The 20,385-nt window shown below is 42.2% G+C and overlaps 1 protein-coding gene across 1 annotated transcript; it reads left to right on the top strand.

The window, feature by feature from the left end:
• The first annotated feature begins 149 nt into the window (after positions 1-149).
• Positions 150-19,845, top strand: LOC124113010 (transport and Golgi organization protein 6 homolog). The gene is made up of 16 exons (XM_048398777.1): positions 150-360; positions 828-1,921; positions 3,825-3,960; positions 5,254-5,369; positions 5,823-5,985; positions 6,858-6,934; positions 7,598-7,710; positions 8,706-8,897; positions 11,288-11,399; positions 11,851-12,072; positions 14,537-14,662; positions 15,644-15,829; positions 16,559-17,249; positions 17,616-17,767; positions 18,151-18,264; positions 18,613-19,845. The coding sequence occupies exons 1-16, from the start codon at positions 273-275 to the stop codon at positions 18,793-18,795; spliced, it is 3,765 nt and encodes a 1,254-aa protein (XP_048254734.1). The 5' UTR covers positions 150-272; the 3' UTR covers positions 18,796-19,845.
• The last annotated feature ends 540 nt before the right edge of the window (positions 19,846-20,385 follow it).

Below are 20,385 nucleotides of genomic sequence, written 5' to 3'. Positions count from 1 at the left end.
TTATTTCCCCGTAAATGCACTTTAATAAAACAAGTAGATGGATATGTTAGTACATCTAACAACAATAGATTATATATGAGACTACAAGTGTGTGTGTTCTAAAGTTTGTCCAGGTTTTTATCCCAATCCAAGACCTCAACCAAATACGCCCAGCTTTATGCCGGATGTTGCATTGCCTTCAGACGACCCCAAACGAACAAGCGCACCACAGCCAACATGTGGGACTGCGACGGAAATGTTACTGCTGAGATGTAAATAAACATCAAAAGATCATGTTATCCTGCTCTAATCAAAGCCCAAGTCTCATTTTGGAGGCTCTTCGTATTTTGACAACCCCGGAAAGACAAAGTCACACAGACTGTAAGTAGTATACACCATGCCTGATCGAAAGTCTTGACCGTTAATGGTAGGTACAGTATCAAGTTTGTTTATTTACGATCGGTAGGCCTACTGATCAAATGGAAAGATACAATTTGTAAAAATTGTTTTGTATATATAGGAACTAATAACTAATAGTTTAATCAAATTAAATATCGACTTATTGATGTACAAAGCATCTGAAACTTAAAAGAGAAAAGGTTTCACGTGTTGTATTTTGCTATCAGTACAAATTGAGTACAGGAAAATATATTAAGAAGAATGCTGATTAATGTGTTGTTATTAAAAAGAGTGACTTATTAATTTGTTGTCATTAACAAGAGTGACTACATGTTATTGAATGCTGCAGCCAGTGATATATAACAACCACTTGTAAATAATCAAAAGAATATGATTCATTAGTGCATGTTATGAAGAAAGATTGTTAAAAAGACATAAATCTTTTTCAGCTGCTTCATCTGCAGACAATGGAGAAAACCAATTTGACCACCTGCTCCAAACTAAACTTCTGTCGCTCAATAGAAATCTGCAATCTGACAAGTTCTCCTCGCTGCCATGTTTGTCAGCCCTACAGACTCAGACATCTCCGTCAGACACTGACAGGTCAGACGTCCGATGGAAGTACACGTCTGCATGTCTTCATCTTCTGTTCCTGCTGCAGAAACATCTGATTCAGGCTACCAGAGATTTCCAGGAAGAGATGAAGAAGAACCCTCCATCCATGAAGACACCTCACCAAGTCCCCCCACTTTCTCCAGATGTGCTCAGTATCGAACAGGAGAAAACAGTCTTGACCACTCTGCAGTTCATTGTCTGTCTTGGAATTTGCCCACATGTTGATAAAGGTGTCGGAATTCCTATCGAGAGGAGATCAGGATTTGGAAAGCTTCTCAGTGGCAGCAAATTGATGGAAGTATCGAGAAAAGAACGTTATTCTAGGCTGGGATTGTGTGGACGCATTTTTGCAGCCTGTTTAAATGTACCATCTTTATCAGCATTAGTTCTTTCACGACATCTCTGTGATTTTTTAGCCATTCTTCTTCAGCTGAACCACTTTACAGGGATATTTGATGGTCAGAAGCGCAATTTAAATCCTTCCCTTCGTTCTGAAAATCAGACTGTTAATGTTGAATCGAATCAAAATGACAATACCAGCAATTGTCCACCAAAGAGGACTGTGAGTGAATTATTAGATTCAACAGATTCAAATACTAGAACAAACCCTCAAATTGTTAACCCCCAGGATTCCCACATATGTCATGAAGATTCATCATCAGTTTCAGAAAGCAGAATGGGAGTAAATGAAAGCAAATGTTCAATTTCAAATGCTAAGTCAAATGCTGTGGCTGATAGCTGTCAGAAAACTGTTTCTCAAGCCGATGAATACCTGAGTCTATTACTGGGTGAGTTGAGTGTAGTGGATTCGGACCAGGAGTTTGCAGAGGCCGGCCTACAAAAGCTGATGACAAGGGTCAGTCCGGCGATGCTGGTGAGAGACTTGATGCTGCTGCAGGGGGCAGCCAAACCCAGGGCAGGTGCAAAGGTCAGTGTAAATAAGTGCAGGTGTCAAAAGTAGGGTGTCATGATACATTGTCCTGGTGGATTGTTTGTTTGTTGTTTTACGCCGCACTCAGCAATATTCCAGCTATATGACAGCGGCCTGTAAATAATCGAGTCTGGGCCAGACAATCCAGTGATTGATATCATGAGCGTCGATCCACGCAATTGGAATTCGATGACATGCATCAACCAAGTCAGCGAGTCTGACCACCCGATCCCGTTAGTCGCCTTTTACGACAAGCATAGTCGCCTTCCTGGTGGATTGATACATACTGCAATACTTGTGTCAATATGATACGTATCATGATACTCCATTCTGTTATTTTTGTGTGAAATTATTCTGTTTCCATGTGGCCCAGCTAGCAAGAGGCTGTTGCTCCATACCTTTTTTTGTATTCTTGTGTGTCTTGTTAGTTAGGCTTGTTCTGGGAATATAATGCAGTCAGATTTAGCATTTTGTTTTGCTGATTACAAGTAGTAGAGATGATATGCTTACCTCAAGATATGGTTCACCTCATTTTTAGAACTTACCCTATCTCACACAATGCATTTCGTCCTTCTCTTTCGATCCTGGTGTGGAAATTATGCTAGAACATGTTTCCAGCTTTAAACAAACTCACCCACACACATCCCAGCCGTAACCAAGGTTATCATCACTATCAGTGCAACAAATGTTATATTTGGGATACCACCTCTCAGTAAAGTACAGATTCTTGTACTTTTTTAGGTTGAGTCCCGTCCGGGATTCGAAACCCACACTGTCAGAGTGAGGCACCTAATTGCCAGCACACAAAGTCAGCGATCTAACATACTCAGCCACCATGGCTTAATTCCACAAAAATGAAAGTCTGACAGCTGGTAGTCTAGATCACATACTTTGTGTACCCCTCTGACAGGTGTAAAGTGGCACGGCTACCATGGTCGAAAGCTATGAACACACAATGCCATTTAGAAAGTGGTCAGATGCAACAATTGTTATATTTGGGATAACACTTTTTCAGTAAAGTTCAGAAACTCGTACATTTTTTGGTTGAGTCCCGTCCAGGATTCAAACCCTCACTGCCAGAGTGAGCATGGTGAGGCACCTAATCGCCAGCACACAAAGTCAGCGATCTAACCCACTCAGTCACCGAGGTTTCCACAAAACTAAAGTCTGACAACTGGTAGTCTAGATCATGTACTTTGTATACCCCTCTGACACTTGTCAAGTAATCAGACAGCACAAGATTTGTGTGTTGGTCAGACCACTGATAGTGATGACCAATGTGGTCAGAGGGGTACACAAAGTACGTGATCTAGACTACCAGTTGTCGGACTTTCATTTTTGTGGAAGCCTCAGTGGCTGAGTGGGTTAGAATCACTATCAGTGGTCTGACCAACACACGAATCTCATGCTGTCTGATCACTTGACGTCCCCAGCTAACTTATTCTCTTTCCTATTGCTCTTGTGTGGAGATGTTATTTTGTAGTACTTAGAGATGACATGTTTACCTCAAGATATGGTGCACCTCTAGTGTTTGTGCAGAGTTGTGTCCCTTAGCCTGGATGGACTGATCATAGGTTTGCCACAGTTGCGATCCATGGTCTGACAGCGCTATACCAGTGCTCAGGGGTTTCATTTTTGAGGTAATTGTCTTAAGATCTGCATCACTCTGGGTTTCCCAGCCCCTCAGTAAGGTGACTGTGCGATCTAACCCACTCAGCCACACTCTTTCAAATCAGAATTAGATATGACCCACCCATCGACTCACCCATGCATGTACAGTAAGGATCTCTACCATTGTCTACATTCACTGATTCAGATGAAATAATTGTAGAAATGCCTTTAGTCATGTTGGTCATGTTGGTTTTATCTTTAATTCTCCATGTTTTTTTTCGTAACACAGTCAAAAGGTCAAGGCAAGCCTCTGCCTGTGTCTCCCCCATGGCTGAGACAAGTGTGTGGGCGCCTGATGACAGACATCTTGATGCGGCCCAAGGGCCTCCTGCATGTACTGCAGGGTATGCTACCCCCTGGCCCAGGTGAGATGTCACAGACTCATACCCAGGGGATTCTAGGGAGGGATTTCATTCATTACTTATGAGGGAAGACTTTTGTTTAAAGTTGGATTTACGGATCTGCTGACCCCAAAATAATGAAATGTGGAATCTTTTTTGTTATTCTGCTGAATAATTGTGCATACAGTAGGCTATATCATACCCCCAACAAGACAATCTCAACTAACATTGCTGACATATTTAGATAACTCTTTGAATTGAAAATAAATTATTTGAAATGTCCATCATGGTCATTATTATTTATTGTTTTTCAACCAACAAACCAGTTTTTGCCAAAAAACAACCTGTAAACCACAAAATATATCTGACCTTACTGGTTATAAACATGATACAAGAGGGCTTATTTTGGGGGATTATGTAGCTTGAAGTGTCTGGTACTGATGGATCACTCCAAAGTGGCATGTGGCATGCCTGTCATGACTCAAATTGTGCGATATGTTTTGGTTTGTGAGATAAGGGTATCATGATGATCATGACACCCCTAGTGGATATACAGCAGTGATGTGTATTTATAGTAATACTATCATCCAATTGGTCTTAACATGTTTAAAGACAATTTATCTTATGACTATGCATTTTATTATACGCCAGACCGAAATAGTTATACCAAGGAAGTCCGTCCAGCCATCCGTCTTCTGAGGACATGTTTTGTGTGACCCATAACTTGAAAACTACTTTATAGATTCTTTTCAAACTTGGTGAACATGTTTTATACCTACAACAGAGGTGCAGTGCGAAGTTTGATTTCATATATGTGGATTTTCTGAAATATTGCAGCTTTTTAAACAATATAAACGTAGAATTTGTTTTTTTAAACATTTGTGTGACCTATAACTTGGAAACTACTGCATGGAGTTTTTTCAGATTTAGATTTAAGTTTGATTTTGATATGTGTATTATCTGAAAAATGTGATGTTTTTCATGTTGTGAACTTTGAATGTTTTTTTTTACTTCAACATTTGTGCGACCTATGACTTGAAAACTACTTCATGGATGGGGGTACAGTTTCTATATCAATAGGAGAGGTGCAGTGCAAAGTTTGATGTCGATAAGTGGATTTTCAGAGAAAATATTGATTTCTTCATGTGTTAAACTAAGAAATATGTCATGGGGGTATCAGAGAGCCCTGCTCACTTTTTGCGTTGTTAGTATTTGTTTCACCATATTCACTGATTGTAAAAATAATTATAATTTCTAAGTCAATTTGACAATGATGAAAACATCAGCACTAAAAGAATTCCTGTTTTCAACTTGCAGCCCCATCTGGAGATTCTGTTGACTGGCAGAGAAGCCAGGCCATTGCCATGGTGATAGCACACTGTCCCATGCACACAACATCAGTGGAAGAATACTACTCACATATCTCTCCCCAGGTGACTAATTTAAGGATTTCTTTTGGTATGAAAATCTCATTATAATCACATCTTTTACTCCTATGTGACACCTCTCTGACAAATCCTTAGAAGAACATGTCAGGTGAACTTTCTCGTCAGCCTATCAGCATTGAGGCTTCTAAATTCTCAGTATGGGTGAAGCATTCCGAGCAGCATATTTCATTTGTGTTTGGCAAAAGCGCACACAAATGGCCAGTTCTGAATGGATATAATAAAGGAAACTTTGTCATATTGTTGTTGATATCTTACCCAAAAAGGAGTACCATCAAAGGAATATTTGTGTTCACATTGGTTTTCTTTTGTTAAAAATGAAATTTCTGAATCAAGGTAGTAAAGAAAAGAAGCTGAATAGTACAAAAGTCCACACATCCTTCATATGGATGGGGCTGTCAATGTATTCATAAAACTATATTTAATTGTTTACACTATCAGTTATTAGGTTTGCTTCATCACAATGATCCTAAAGTAACCCAGAGGTTTCTGAGGGTGATTGTGACCCTCATGAAGGAGATGACCAGTCAGCATCCATCACTCGGACAGAAGCATCTGCTTGACCCACTGTTGACCGCACTACAGCAGTGTGTGGACAGTCAAGGTGAGGGAGGTGTCACAGCCCTAGTGTGGTGTGTGTGTCTGTGTGTGCTGCTGACTCCACTACAGCAGTGTGTGGGCAGTCAAGGTGAGGGAGGTGTCACAGCCCTAGTGTGGTGTGTCTGTGTGTCTGTGTGTGCTGCTGACTCCACTACAGCAGTGTGTGGACAGTCAAGGTGAGGGAGGTGTCACAGCCCTAGTGTGGTGTCTGTGTGTGCTTCTGACTCCACTACAGCAGTGTGTGGACAGTCAAGGTGAGGGAGGTGTCACAGCCCTAGTGTGGTTAGTCTGTGTGTCTGTGTGTGCTGCTGACTCCACTACAGCAGTGTGTGGACAGTCAAGGTGAGGGAGGTGTCACAGCCCTAGTGTGGTGTGTCTGTGTGTCTGTGTGTGCTGCTGGCTCCACTACAGCAGTGTGTGGACAGTCAAGGTGAGGGAGGTGTCACAGCCCTAGTGTGGTGTGTCTGTGTGTCTGTGTGTGCTGCTGACTCCACTACAGCAGTGTGTGGACAGTCAAGGTGAGGGAGGTGTCACAGCCCTAGTGTGGTAAGTCTGTTTGTCTGTGTGTGGGGCTGACTCCACAATAGCAGTGTGTGGACAGTCAAGGTGAGGGAGGTGTCACAGCCCTAGTGTGGTGTGTGTGTCTGTGTGTGCTTCTGACTCCACTACAGCAGTCTGTGTCATGGTGAAGTATTTCAGTACTTCTTAATGTGTCTACTCATTGCCATCACTGAAAGCAGGAATATATCTGAATAGATTGGTGTGGGTGTCAGGTTCTGACTCAGTTGTTTTCAGACAAATGAAAATTAAACTGACATCATTCATTTGCCATGAGAGGATTGTTCTTTTTTTAGCCTTTTTAACATTTAACTTCAGGTACATCAGTGACTCCCTGGAAACAGGTGGTAGTGTGTGACAAGTCAATGACCCGATGTATAGGAGGTATTCACAAGGTACGCATCACTGATACAGTAATCCAGATTGGTAACACAACAGGATTCAGCCTTGATAGTCAAGTAATGAAATAGGCTCTTTTTTAAAAAGTTCATTCTTTGAAAATCCTTGAGACATTTTTTCTCAGAAACCACGCAGTTGTACAGAGTTGCATCCCTTGGGCATGCCAGGAACCTATGATAGTGGATCGAATACCAGATTCGCCCTGATCATGTTCATTGATCTGCCCTTGTTAATGAGTTTCACAAAAGAGGCAAACTTCTGCATTGCTTGAGGATTTCCTCCCACATCAAGTGAGTGAGCAATATCACGCAATATCACGGCGGGGGACACCCGGAATGGGCTTCACACATTGTACCCATGTCGGGATTCGAACCCGGATCTTTGGCGTGACGAGCGAACACTTTAACCACTAGGCTACCCGACCACCCCCCACATCAAGACATGAACTACGGTTTTAATGAACTCAAAGGTACCACTAATGTTAGTTCGTTATAACCATAGTACGTTATAAGCATAATACAGCATATATGCAACAAATGGCCAGGACTAAAAAATAAGTGGTAAGCGTGTTTGTTATAAACGTAGTTTACTGTAATGATAGTACTCAAGTACTGTTCAAAGTGGCATTAAACCAAACTGATTCACTATATTTTTTGCAGCTGTATGTGATCAGCACTGAAGCCAGGGGCTGTTTGTGGCCAGCCCTCCGTCGTTATGTTGCGGTTCTCTTCCAGCTGTACTGCAGCAGCAAGGAGGGCGTGTCACACGTCAGGTGGGTACACAGGGGACACATTCTCTTGGTCAGGAGGGCGTCTGTGAATTGTCTGTAACAATTACAATCTTCCCACTCTTGGATCTGTGCTATCATCATTCCACAGAGCAGGTGCCCTGTAGCCAAGGTTTGACAACTGAAGATGTTGTTTGGGTGGTTACAATGTTTAACCTGGTTGGTTGTGTGTCATCTGATCTTGATCCTGTGGATTGTTGTTCATGCTATCATTCACTTGTTTATCTGGCTCAGTCTCAATAACATACAGGCCCCCTCATGATATTGCTGACTTCATAAAATATTGACAAACCTGAGACCTGGATTTCTCTGCTGGGATGTTGGTGTGATGTTGCAGTAGTGTTGATGTGATGTTGCCGTGATGTTGGTGTAGTGTTGGTATGATGTTGATGTGATGTTGCTGTAATGTTGTAATGTTGGTGTGATGTTGGTGTGATGTAGGTGTGATGTTGCAGTAATGTTTCTGTGATGTTGCTGTAATGTTGCTGTCATGTTGCTGTCATGTTGCTGTGATGTCGCTGTCATGTTGCTGTAATGTTGCTGTCATGTTGCTGTAATGTCGCTGTGTTGTCGCTGTCATGTTGCTGTGTTGTTGCTGTTATGACGCTGTCATGTTGCTGTGTTGTTGCTGTAATGTCGCTGTCATGTTGCTGTAATGTTGCCGTCATGTTGCTGTCATGTTGCTGTGTTGTTACTGTAATGTCGCTGTCATGTTGCTGTAATGTTGCCGTGATGTTGCTGTGATGTTGCTGTAATGTTTCTGTCATGTTGCTGTGATATTGCTGTCATGTTGCTGTAATGTTCAATGATGTTGCTGTGATATTGCTGTAATGTTGCTGTGATGTTGCTGTGATGTTCCATGATGTGGCTGTAATGTTGTGATGTTGATGTAATGTTGCTGTGATGTTGCTGTAATGTTGCTGTGATGTTGCTGTAATGTTGCAGACAATGGTGTAACCTCAGTCTGTCCTTTGTTCAAGGTCATCGTGTGAAGACATTCTCATCACCTTCCTCAAGCAGGCTGAACCAGATGTTTCCCTGGACTTTCTTTGGTTGCTGGCCACTGGTGTCCATGGTAACAGTGTGAAGGATGTATCCCAGTGTCCCGCTCAGTTGGTGTTTCGGCCCGGAGACAGTGGTGGGCTATGTGCTGTTATAGCCTCTTCCGACAGGTGAAGTGAAGGGTCAACTAATCTTCTTATACTGTTGGTTTGCATAGCAAGCTAAGCGCTTTTGTCCTGACAGGTTGCAGCTAAACACATGTGGTACAAATCTGTTCCATATCCCCTAGTCCATCACTTTTTTTATATTCAATACTGAGAACCAGACAATGCTATTTTTAGTGTTGTCTAATTGCAGCCAGTGAGAATAAGGGTGTAGACAGGAGCCCAGTTTTTAGTGTGTAGGACTGAGGGCTTATTCAAAATACACTAATGATACACATGTACAGTGAAGAAGACAGTATATATGTAGTGTAACAGTCTACTTGTGTTGTGACAGTGGTGAGGAAGACAGTATATATGTAGTGTAACATTGTACTTGTGTTGTGACAGTGGTGAGGGAGACAGTATATATGTAGTGTAACATTCTACTTGTGTTGTGATGGTGGTAAGGAAGACAGTATATATGTAGTGTAACATTCTACTTGTGTTGTGACAGTGGTGAGGAAGACAGTTTATATGTAGTGTAACATTCTACTTGTGTTGTGACAGTGGTGTGGAAGACAGTATATATGTAGTGTAACATTCTACTTGTTGTGATGGTGGTGAGGAAGACAGTATATATGTAGTGTAACATTCTACTTGTGTTGTGACAGTGGTGTGGAAGACAGTATATATGTAGTGTAACATTCTACTTGTTGTGATGGTGGTGAGGAAGACAGTATATATGTAATGTAACATTCTACTTGTTGTGATGGTGGTGAGGAAGACAGTATATATGTAGTGTAACATTCTACTTGTTGTGATGGTGGTGAGGAAGACAGTATATATGTAGTGTAACATTCTACTTGTGGTGATGGTGGTAAGGAAGACAGTATATATGTAGTGTAACATTCTACTTGTTGTGATGGTGGTGAGGAAGACAGTATATATGAAGTGTAACATTCTACTTGTTGTGATGGTGGTAAGGAAGACATTATATATGTAATGTAACATTCTACTTGTTGTGATGGTGGTGAGGAAGACAGTATATATGTAGTGTAACATTCTACTTGTTGTGATGGTGGTGAGGAAGACAGTATATCTGTTGTGTAACATTCTACTTGTTGTGATGGTGGTAAGGAAGACAGTATATATGTAATGTAACATTCTACTTGTTTTGTGACAGTTGTGAGGAAGACAGTATATATGTAATGTAACATTCTACTTGTGTTGTGACAGTGGTGAGGAAGACAGTATATATGTTGTGTAACAGTCTACTTGTGTTGTGACAGTGGTGAGGAAGACAGTATATATGTAGTGTAACATTCTGCTTGTGTTGTGGCAGCTGTGAGGAAGACAGTATGTATGTTGTGTAACATTCTACTTGTGTTTTGACAGTGGTGAGGAAGACAGTATATATGAAGTGTAACAGTCTACTTGTGTTGTGACAGTGGTGAGGAAGACAGTATATATGAAGCGTAACAGTCTACTTGTGTTATGACAATGGTGAGGAAGACAGTATTTATGTAGTGTAACATTCTACTTGTGTTGTGATAGTTGTGAGGAAGACAGTATATATGTAGTGTAACATTCTACTTGTGTTGTGATAGTTGTGAGGAAGACAGTATATATGTAGTGTAACATTCTACTTGTGTTGTGACAGTTGTGAGGAAGACAGTATATATGTTGTGTAACATTCTACTTGTGTTGTGACAGTTGTGAGGAAGACAGTATATTTGAAGTGTAACATTCTACTCGTGTTGTGACAGTTGTGAGGAAGACAGTATATATGAAGTGTAACATTCTACTTGTGTTGTGACAGTTGTGAGGAAGACAGTATATATGAAGTGTAACAGTCTACTTGTGTTGTGACATTGGTGAGGAAGACAGTATTTGTGTTGTGTAACATTCTACTTGTGTTGTGACGGTTTTGAGGAAGACAGTATATATATATATGTTGTGTAACATTCTACTTGTGTTGTGACGGTTGTGAGGAAGACAGTATATATGAAGTGTAACATTCTACTTGTGTTGTGACAGTGGTGAGGAAGACAGTATATATGAAGTTTAACAGTCTACTTGTGTTTTGATGGTGGTGAGAAAGACAGTATATATGTAGTGTAACATTCTTCTTGTGTTGTGACAGTGGTGAGGAAGACAGTATATATGTAATGTAACATTCTACTTGTGTTGTGACGGTTGTGAGGAAGACAGTATATATGTAATGTAACATTCTACTTGTGTTGTGACAGTGGTGAGGAAGACAGTATATATGTAATGTAACATTCTACTTGTGTTGTGACAGTTGTGAGGAAGACAGTATATATGAAGTGTAACAGTCTACTTGTGTTGTGACAGTGGTGAGGAAGACAGTATATCGGGTATATATGTTGTGTCACATTCTACTTGTTTTCTGACAGTTGTGAGGAAGACAGTATCTGTGTGGAGACTCGGGTGCGCTGTCTAGTGGAGCTGGTGAAGCACCTACAAGACAACAGTGTCACAGGGGACTTCTTCATCAAGTTGCTCCAGGTACAGGAAGCTACATTCGCTGATCTACAAAGTAAAGATCATTCTTGAAATTTTAGAGCTTCAACATATAATGACGATAATTTATCATGACATTTGATTGGTGAGTGCGTATGGTTTTATGCTGCTTTTAGCAACATTCAAGCAATATAACAGCAGGGGACAACAATATATATATTCATATGTGTAACTAATGGGTAAGTATTTGAGTAAAATTTGTTTTCAAAATTGTCACTTACATTGCAAAGATGCTCCCATTGTCCAGTGCCTATGAAATCCTGATTTTCAATTAAATTCTGCTGGGAACGTCTCTGTACATAGATAATAGTCCCACCCATTATTTGTTAGTCAGCATAATTTCAGTGAAAACAGAATCATAAATTAATGAGGTTTCACAATATGATAACCATAATTTCTTTTGGTAGTTATGCATGATATGTTGTCTTGTTCATAGGAGCTAACCATGATGGTGTCATCTCAAACTGATGATGAAGACACAATTTCTGTCTTCTCCCCTGAGCCAGGGAAAGAGTTGTTAATGCTGGAGCTTCAAGATACACAGGAAGTGGAACTCTTCAATAGAAGGCTGATTGTGCTGAACCTTCTTGCCTCCATGTGTGAAGAGCTGGGACCGTCCTGTCTGAGAAAAACACAACACATTCTAGCATTTGTCAGAGTAAGTTGTTGTATAGCATGGCCTTACTTGTCCACACAACACTGATCTTTGAACACACTCAGTACCCCTTAACTTTGTTTCCCCTACTACATCACTAATCCCTGTGTTGCGTGTAATTTGTCATGCTTCCTTGGGCGTGACATCATCAAAGTGTGGGTTAAGATTATGTGCACATGTTCCTATTACGTTTTACAGCAATACTTAAATAATGTATGTAAACTCATGACAGACATCATAGATCTCAGATTGTATGTATTTAGACCAATTTATGCTTCTGGTTTTCAACTTGGATAAATTTTATGGGACCAGGGTGCAACCTGGTTTTGTCTGGTGCAACTAGGTTTTTCATGTCAACATGCATCTGGTGCATTTTAAATCAAGTTCCTTAAGTCGAGCCCCGTATAGCTTATCCATTTGCTTAAGTCGAGCCCTGTATAGCTTATCCATTTCCATAAGTCGAGCCCTGTATAGCTTATCCATTTGCTTAAGTCGAGCCCTGTATAGCTTATCCATTTGCTTAAGTCGAGCCCTGTATAGCTTATCCATTTGCTTACCATGCTTACAGTATTTTCTTGTGTACAATACACATGTGAGTATAATACGCACCCCTCATTCTGGGAAGCAGTTTTTGGGAACAATTGCTGTCTCATATATAATGCTCAGTTAGAAACTGCATTGTGTACCTTCATTTGAAAAAAACAAATGTGCAGAAGACAATATTGTAACATGCAGATGATTTTCAAAGTCATGTCCATGAGATGACTAAGTGGCCATTATGATTGCTATCACAGAATGGCAGCATTGTAGATATCAAAGTTTTACAGTGTATTATTGAGCATGTTGAGCTGTGTGGAGTTTAGATATCAGTGACCACATCTGGATGCAGGCTGCACTGGAGCAAGGCGTGGAGGTGTGTGGAGTTTAGTTATCACATGTCTGGTTGCAGGCTGCACTGAACCGAGGTTAGGAGGTGTTTGGAGTTTAGTTATCACATGTCTGGTTGCAGGCTACACTGGAGTGAGGCGTGGAGTTTAGTTATCACATGTCTTGTTGCAGGCTACACTGGAGTGAGGCGTGGAAGTGTGTGGAGTTTAGTTATCACATGTCTGGTTGCAGGCTACACTGGAGTGAGGTGTGGAGGTGTGTGGAGTTTAGTTATCACATGTCTGGTTGCAGGCTACACTGGAGCGAGGTGTGGAGGTGTGTGGAGTTTAGTTATCACATGTCTGGTTGCAGGCTACACTGGAGCGAGGTGTGGAGGTGTGTGGAGTTTAGTTATCACATGTCTGGTTGCAGGCTACACTGGTGTGAGGTGTGGAGGTGTGTGGAGTTTAGTTATCACATGTCTGGTTGCAGGCTACACTGGAGTGAGGTGTGGAGGTGTGTGGAGTTTAGTTATCACATGTCTGGTTGCAGGCTACACTGGAGCGAGGTGTGGAGGTGTGTGGAGTTTAGTTATCACATGTCTGGTTGCAGGCTACACTGGAGTGAGGTGTGGAGGTGTGTGCTTTAGTTATCACATGTCTGGTTGCAGGCTACACTGGTGTGAGGTGTGGAGGTGTGTGGAGTTTAGTTATCACATGTCTGGTTGCAGGCTACACTGGTGTGAGGTGTGGAGGTGTGTGGAGTTTAGTTATCACATGTCTGGTTGCAGGCTACACTGGAGCGAGGTGTGGAGGTGTGTGGAGTTTAGTTATCACATGTCTGGTTGCAGGCTACACTGGAGTTAGGCATGGAGGTGTGTGGAGTTTAGTTATCACATGTCTGGTTGCAGGCTACACTGGAGTGTGGAGTTTAGTTATCACATGTCTGGTTGCAGGCTACACTGGAGCGAGGTGTGGAGGTGTGTGGAGTTTAGTTATCACATGTCTGGTTGCAGGCTACACTGGAGCGAGGTGTGGAGGTGTGTGGAGTTTAGTTATCACATGTCTGGTTGCAGGCTACACTGGAGCGAGGTGTGGAGGTGTGTGGAGTTTAGTTATCACATATCTGGTTGCAGGCTACACTGGAGTGAGGTGTGGAGGTGTGTGGAGTTTAGTTATCACATATCTGGTTGCAGGCTACCCTGGACTGAGGTGTGGAGGTGTGTGGAGTTTAGTTATCACATGTCTGATTGCAGGCTACACTGGAGTGAGGCGTGGAGGTGTGTGGAGTTTAGTTATCACATGTCTGGTTGCAGGCTACACTGGAGTGTGGAGTTTAGTTATCACATGTCTGGTTGCAGGCTACACTGGAACGAGGTGTGGAGGTGTGTGGAGTTTAGATATCACATGTCTGGTTGCAGGCTACCCTGGACTGAAATGTGGAGGTGTGTGGAGTTTAGTTATCACATGTCTGGTTGCAGGCTACACTGGAGTGAGGTGTGGAGGTGTGTGGAGTTTAGTTATCACATGTCTGGTTGCAGGCTACACTGGAGTGAGGTGTGGAGGTGTGTGGAGCTTAGTTATCACATGTCTGGTTGCAGGCTACACTGGAGCGAGGTGTGGAGGTGTGTCGGGCCACCACGGAGGAGCTGACCGGGCTGTTTGAGTCGGAGACACTGAGTATGGCTATGGGGCTGCTGACGGCTGTCATGGGAGGAGCTGTGCAGGTAGGCCACTCTGTTGGTTGTACAAATAAAACTGACTGACTTTCATCCAATTTCATTATTTAATAATCAGATCTTATTTCTCGCTACCGCCTTACAAAGATCTGAGGACAGTCCGTTACGGATCACGTCAGAACGACTTTCCACCAACTTTGACTGACCAATGAAATGACTAACAAGAAGTCAACATTTGCCAATCAGAAAGCAGCTTTCTGTAGTTATACAGCACTAGTTTCAAACTGGAGACTTCCATATGAGACTACGCTTGAAAAATATGTTGACAAAGTTCTCAATTAAAACTTTGAAAAGAGAACAAAAGCACATTCTGGAATGTCTAATAGATTGCTGAAATTGTAGGGCAGCTATGCAATGTTTATCCCTTTGAAGCAAGGGATAGACAATGATTTTGACGGAATCGGTTGTACATTTGGAATACCCCATGTTAACCTTTTCGAGGTTGCATGATTAGAAACACATTCCGAATGTCACTTTCCTTATCTTGTTTGCAATGTTCTGATTGTCAGATGAAAGGTCCTTCTGATGTGACCCGTAATGGGATGTCCTCAGATCTTTGTTTTGCGGTACCAAGAACTAAGATCTGATTTTAATGAAATTCTTTTTTTTTTATAAATTTGTAAATTATTGAGGGATTTGTCATTTATTATTCGGGAGGCATAAAAATTGTTACATAAAATTCGGGGGTTGGCAAAATATGATAGAGTCCTGAGACCAATCTCTTTCTTCCCTCCCCACCTCCAAAATAAATCACCAGTCCCTCTCCGGACTGGCCTATATGCATTGAAATAAAAAATGGATGCAAATACTATCCATTGTCCTTGTGATGCAAAAGAGTTAGATTGTTTGAATGATTGAACTAATATTATTAAAACATGTATGTAAGATCTGATTTTTCTGTTTGGCTAAGACAGTGTGAATGAAATATTGTCCTGGGCATTAAGCACACATCTGTCAATTCTGCAACAGGTTGATGAGGCTGACAGACAGACGATGCAGGAGTTGTTGCCCCTACTTGATGGGATCAGACAGGAACATGCATCAGACGAAGTGAGAGAAATGGCAGATGATATTCGTATTGCCATAGCAACAAGAGGAGCAGTATGGTCAGAGCTGATGAAGAGCAAGGGAGATTTGAAGAAGCCAACATCACAGGTAACAGAATAAGCTTCAAAACGTAGCAGCAGAGGTAGAATTACAGTGTCTGATAGGCTCATGGGATCTACTTTTAGGATTCTGGGTTAGAATTGGTCAACCTTGTTAAACTATTGGATTAAATGGATTGAGTGGTAGGACTCAATGACTTAGTTGATAGCGTGCCAACGTACCCTGCTGTTGTGGATTGTTTCTTTAATAATAATCAGTGGATCGTTTGGTCCAGATTTGATTAGTTACTGGCCTCTGTCGTATAGTTGGAATATTGGTGTGTGCTGCATTAAAAAACACACACTGCAAGAGAAGCACCTGACCTTTTTCAAGAAAGACAACTTACTGAATTAGAAATCAGTGACAGTTGTCTTTGCTGGTTTAAAAAGATTAATTGGATATGGTGATTAAATGAGTAATGTTTCTCTCTTACTCAAACCAAGACCTTACCTGCATAAATACTACTTGGTATGAAGGTTTTCATTGTGTTTTGTATACACTTAAGCTATTTTGCCCCACAGTAGTAAAAATTGAACTCAAAAGAGTGTATGGGAATATGCACATGACCATTCTTTCACACTTTTAACAAATCCAAAAATGTAACCTAAGTGTCTGATAAGTACTGGGGTAAGGCTCTGTATTTGTAAAGCTCTAGTATCAATTTGTTGGATGAAGCCATTGTGTTATATACCATGTGGTAACATTTAGATGACATGCATGTGTCTGCTTGTACTTTAGGCAAAAGACACAGATGCCGCCAAGAAGAAGGTCACTGTCAGTAAACCTAAGAAACCATTGATAGAAGTCCTTTCAGAGACATCAAACGAAACTTTGCATGAGGTCAACAACTGTCAAGAAAGAAATATAAGTCCTCAAATGACCAGACACAATGATGAGGTCGATCACAAGCCAAGCCTTGAAACGCAGACAGGGCACATGAGTTCAGGAGTTCCACAAGAAGGACCAGCTCCACCTTACTCTGCATCATCTGAGCATCAACCCATGTCCTCTCCCCCGGAGGAAGACTCCCCTCATGTATGTGGGAGAGGAGGCTCTCCTGAAGCAGGTGCAGAAGGAGGCTCTCCTCACCCGAGTGGAGAACTAGAACAAGCCTTCAAGGAGCTATGTGACCCCGAGATCCCTGTCCGAGGTCATGGTTTGCTGCGTCTGACTCACCTCATACAGAATAAGGATTCCTCAGCTTTGTCTCGTCTGGAGACCTTGGTCAAGATATTTGAAGAGAATTTACAACATCAAGATTCCTATCTTTATTTAGCATCGGTTAACGGACTGGCTGCCCTCACTGACCGATACCCAGATGTGGTGGTGCCAAGACTTGCCAAGGAGTTTGCAGAGACAGGCCCTCAGAAGTCGGCAGAGCTAAGGATGAAACTTGGAGAAAGTTTAGTTAAGGCAGCAAGAAATTTAGGTATATTTCATTATAAAGGACATTTTGATTGTTACATTGCAATGCAATCATTGTTAGATGCCTGTTTTCAGTCCATTACATTTTTTTGTTAAGTGGAGTCTTTAAAATAAAATCATTCTGTCTATTTCATACGTTATTAGTTAAAACGTCCACATGTATGTCAGATTCCTGATAGGACTCACATCCTTTGTTGTACATGTACCCAAATCAATGGTAAGACTCAGGTCAGTGGTAGGACTCAGGTCAATGGTAGGTTTCCGATCCATGGTAGGACTTAGATTTGTGAGATCCATGGTAGATCTGTGATTGGACTGCGATCTATCAAAACTATGCTATTAGTATGTAACTAATTCTTTCCTGAAACAGGTGACATGATCCCCAAATATCGAGAGCTTCTACTTGCTGCTGTTTTGTCCGGAGCTAGGAGTGATGACGCCATGGTCCGTGCCAGCAGTTTGTCCAATCTGGCCGAGATGTGCAAGCTGCTGAGGTTCTCCCTCGGAAATGTGCTTCACGAGGTATACACCAGTGCCTCATTGCCTTTGTTGGGGAAAAAATTCAATGCTCTTTTAGGCTGTGTTTGAGAGCAGTATTTCCATTATTGATTCAAAAAAAAGTCTTGCAATAGTGTGAGATTCCATAAGTATCAAATATTAAATTTAATGTAAGATTAACAAAATTGTTAATTGCTGGATGCCGTAAACAAATGTGTTGTAAGGAATATTGTATGGACAAACAACCATGTCTGAAAGCAGTAGTCACTAAAAAATAATCCACTCTATAAGAGTCTGTTTATGGTCAGTCTGTATTAATCACCAAAGCCTATTCCTGAAAGTTGTTGTTTATGTAGATGTCTTCTATGAAGGGGCCACTGTTCTAATACCTTCCCTCCCACCACTAGGTGTTTGAGTGCTGCTCCAGCATCGTGAAGACTGACCTGGACCCTGAGGTCAGGAAGGCATCCATCTTGACAATAACCCAGCTGCTGCAGGGGTTGGGAGCTGATGCACCCAAGGTGAGTGTTCTTTCCTAATGGTTCTGATGTTGCCATGGAAACATCAACATTGATGTAGGGCATTTTGTGTTCTGATTCAAATGTCTTGCCTTGACAAGCACATGAAGCACTTTCATTTGGTTAACATCTTGCAACCATAGTTAGCTCCAACATTTTACAGATTTATCTAGCTTAAAGCAACTGATGGCAAAGAGTGTTTGGGACTAACGTGATCATCTTCTCCCGAATTCCATCATATTTCTGTTGATAGTGTTTTGTAATGCTTGTGTTTATGTTCTAGACATTGCAACTGAATTCATTTCTTTTTTTGTTTGACACTACTCTTGATCATTCTCTGTCCATCTGCAGTTTCTGGGGAGTGTGCTGCGAGACCTGTATCGGCTGCTGAAGCTGGTCCAGGCCTCTGATGGGGATGCCATGGTGCGCACTCACACCCTGCTGGCTCTCAATGAGCTGGACGTGATCATGAGGGCAGCACTCTTTCCTCAACAGAAACTGGAGAAGAAGATCACAATCCTGCATCCAGAGTGATGACACATGTGGAGCCAGGACAGACTGATGACACATGTGGAGCCAGGACAGACTGGTGACACATGTGGAGCCAGGACAGACTGGTGACACATGTGGAAACCAGGACAGACTGATGACACATGTGGAGCTAGGACAGACTGATGACACATGTGGAGCCAGAACAGACTGGTGACACATGTGGAGCCAGGACAGACTGATGACACATGTGGAGCCGGGACAGACTGGTGACACATGTGGAGCCAGGACAGACTGGTGACACATGTGGAAACCAGGACAGACTGATGACACATGTGGAGCTAGGACAGACTGATGACACATGTGGAGCCAGAACAGACTGGTGACACATGTGGAGCCAGGACAGACTGGTGACACATGTGGAGCCAGGACAGACTGGTGACACATATGGAGCCAGGACAGACACATGACACATGGAGCCAGGACAGACTGGTGACACATGTGGAGCCAGGACAGACTGGTGACACATATGGAGCCAGGACAGACTGGTGACACATGTGGAGCCAGGACAGACTGGTGACACATATGGAGCCAGGACAGACACATGACACATGGAGCCAGGACAGACTGGTGACACATGTGGAGCCAGGACAGACTGGTGACACATGTGGAGCCAGGACAGACTGGTGACACATATGGAGCCAGGACAGACTGGTGACACATATGGAGCCAGGACAGACACATGACACATGGAGCCAGGACAGACTGGTGACACATGTGGAGCCAGGACAGACTGGTGACACATGTGGAGCCAGGACAGACTGGTGACACATATGGAGCCAGGACAGACACATGACACATGGAGCCAGGACAGACTGGTGACACATGTGGAGCCAGGACAGACTGGTGACACATGTGGAGCCAGGACAGACTGATGACACATGTGGAGCCAGGACAGACTGATGACACATATGGAGCCAGGACAGACACATGACATATGTGGAGCCATATTTGCTGTAAGAGGCGAATAATGGGATCGGGTGGTCAGACTCGCTGACTTGGTTGATGCATGTCATTTTATCCAAATTGCATATATCGATGCTCATGATGTCAATCACTGGATTGTCTGATCCAGACTTGATTATTTACCCGCGTCATATAGCTGGAATATTGCTGAGTGCTGCGGTAAACAAGAAAACAACAAACATTGTGTTTCATCATTCCAGATGACATTGGACTTTCTTTGTTCCGATTGTCAATCACTGGTTTGTCTGGTCACAACCAGTTACAGGCTACCCTCACATAGCTGGAATATTGTTTATTTTTGATTGTGCCATTAAACACCAAGTCAAGTGATTTAGGTTCGGATATACCTATCTCTCTCATGCTGTAACATGTCGTAAATAAATATTCAAGATTATCTTATTTTGCCAGGTCTGTTTTTCTTGTTTTCTGAGGAGCCTACCCAAAAGTGTGCGTATGTAAACAAAAAAGAGAATTGTGCTTGCTTATTTTGAACAGCTTTTTCATACATTTCTTTAACACTTTTATTATAAGAGTTGTTGTTATCCCCCCGGCATATAATATGGGGGGATATAGTCGTTGCCTCGTCAGTCTGTCCGTCCGTGCGTCCAC

The sequence above is a fragment of the Haliotis rufescens genome, unplaced genomic scaffold (assembly GCF_023055435.1).
Source record: "Haliotis rufescens isolate VD_foot unplaced genomic scaffold, xgHalRufe1.0.p SCAF_19, whole genome shotgun sequence".
NCBI lineage: Eukaryota > Metazoa > Mollusca > Gastropoda > Lepetellida > Haliotidae > Haliotis > Haliotis rufescens.
Note: the sequence above shows the minus strand (reverse complement) of the source record. Positions and strands in the feature narration are given on the sequence as shown.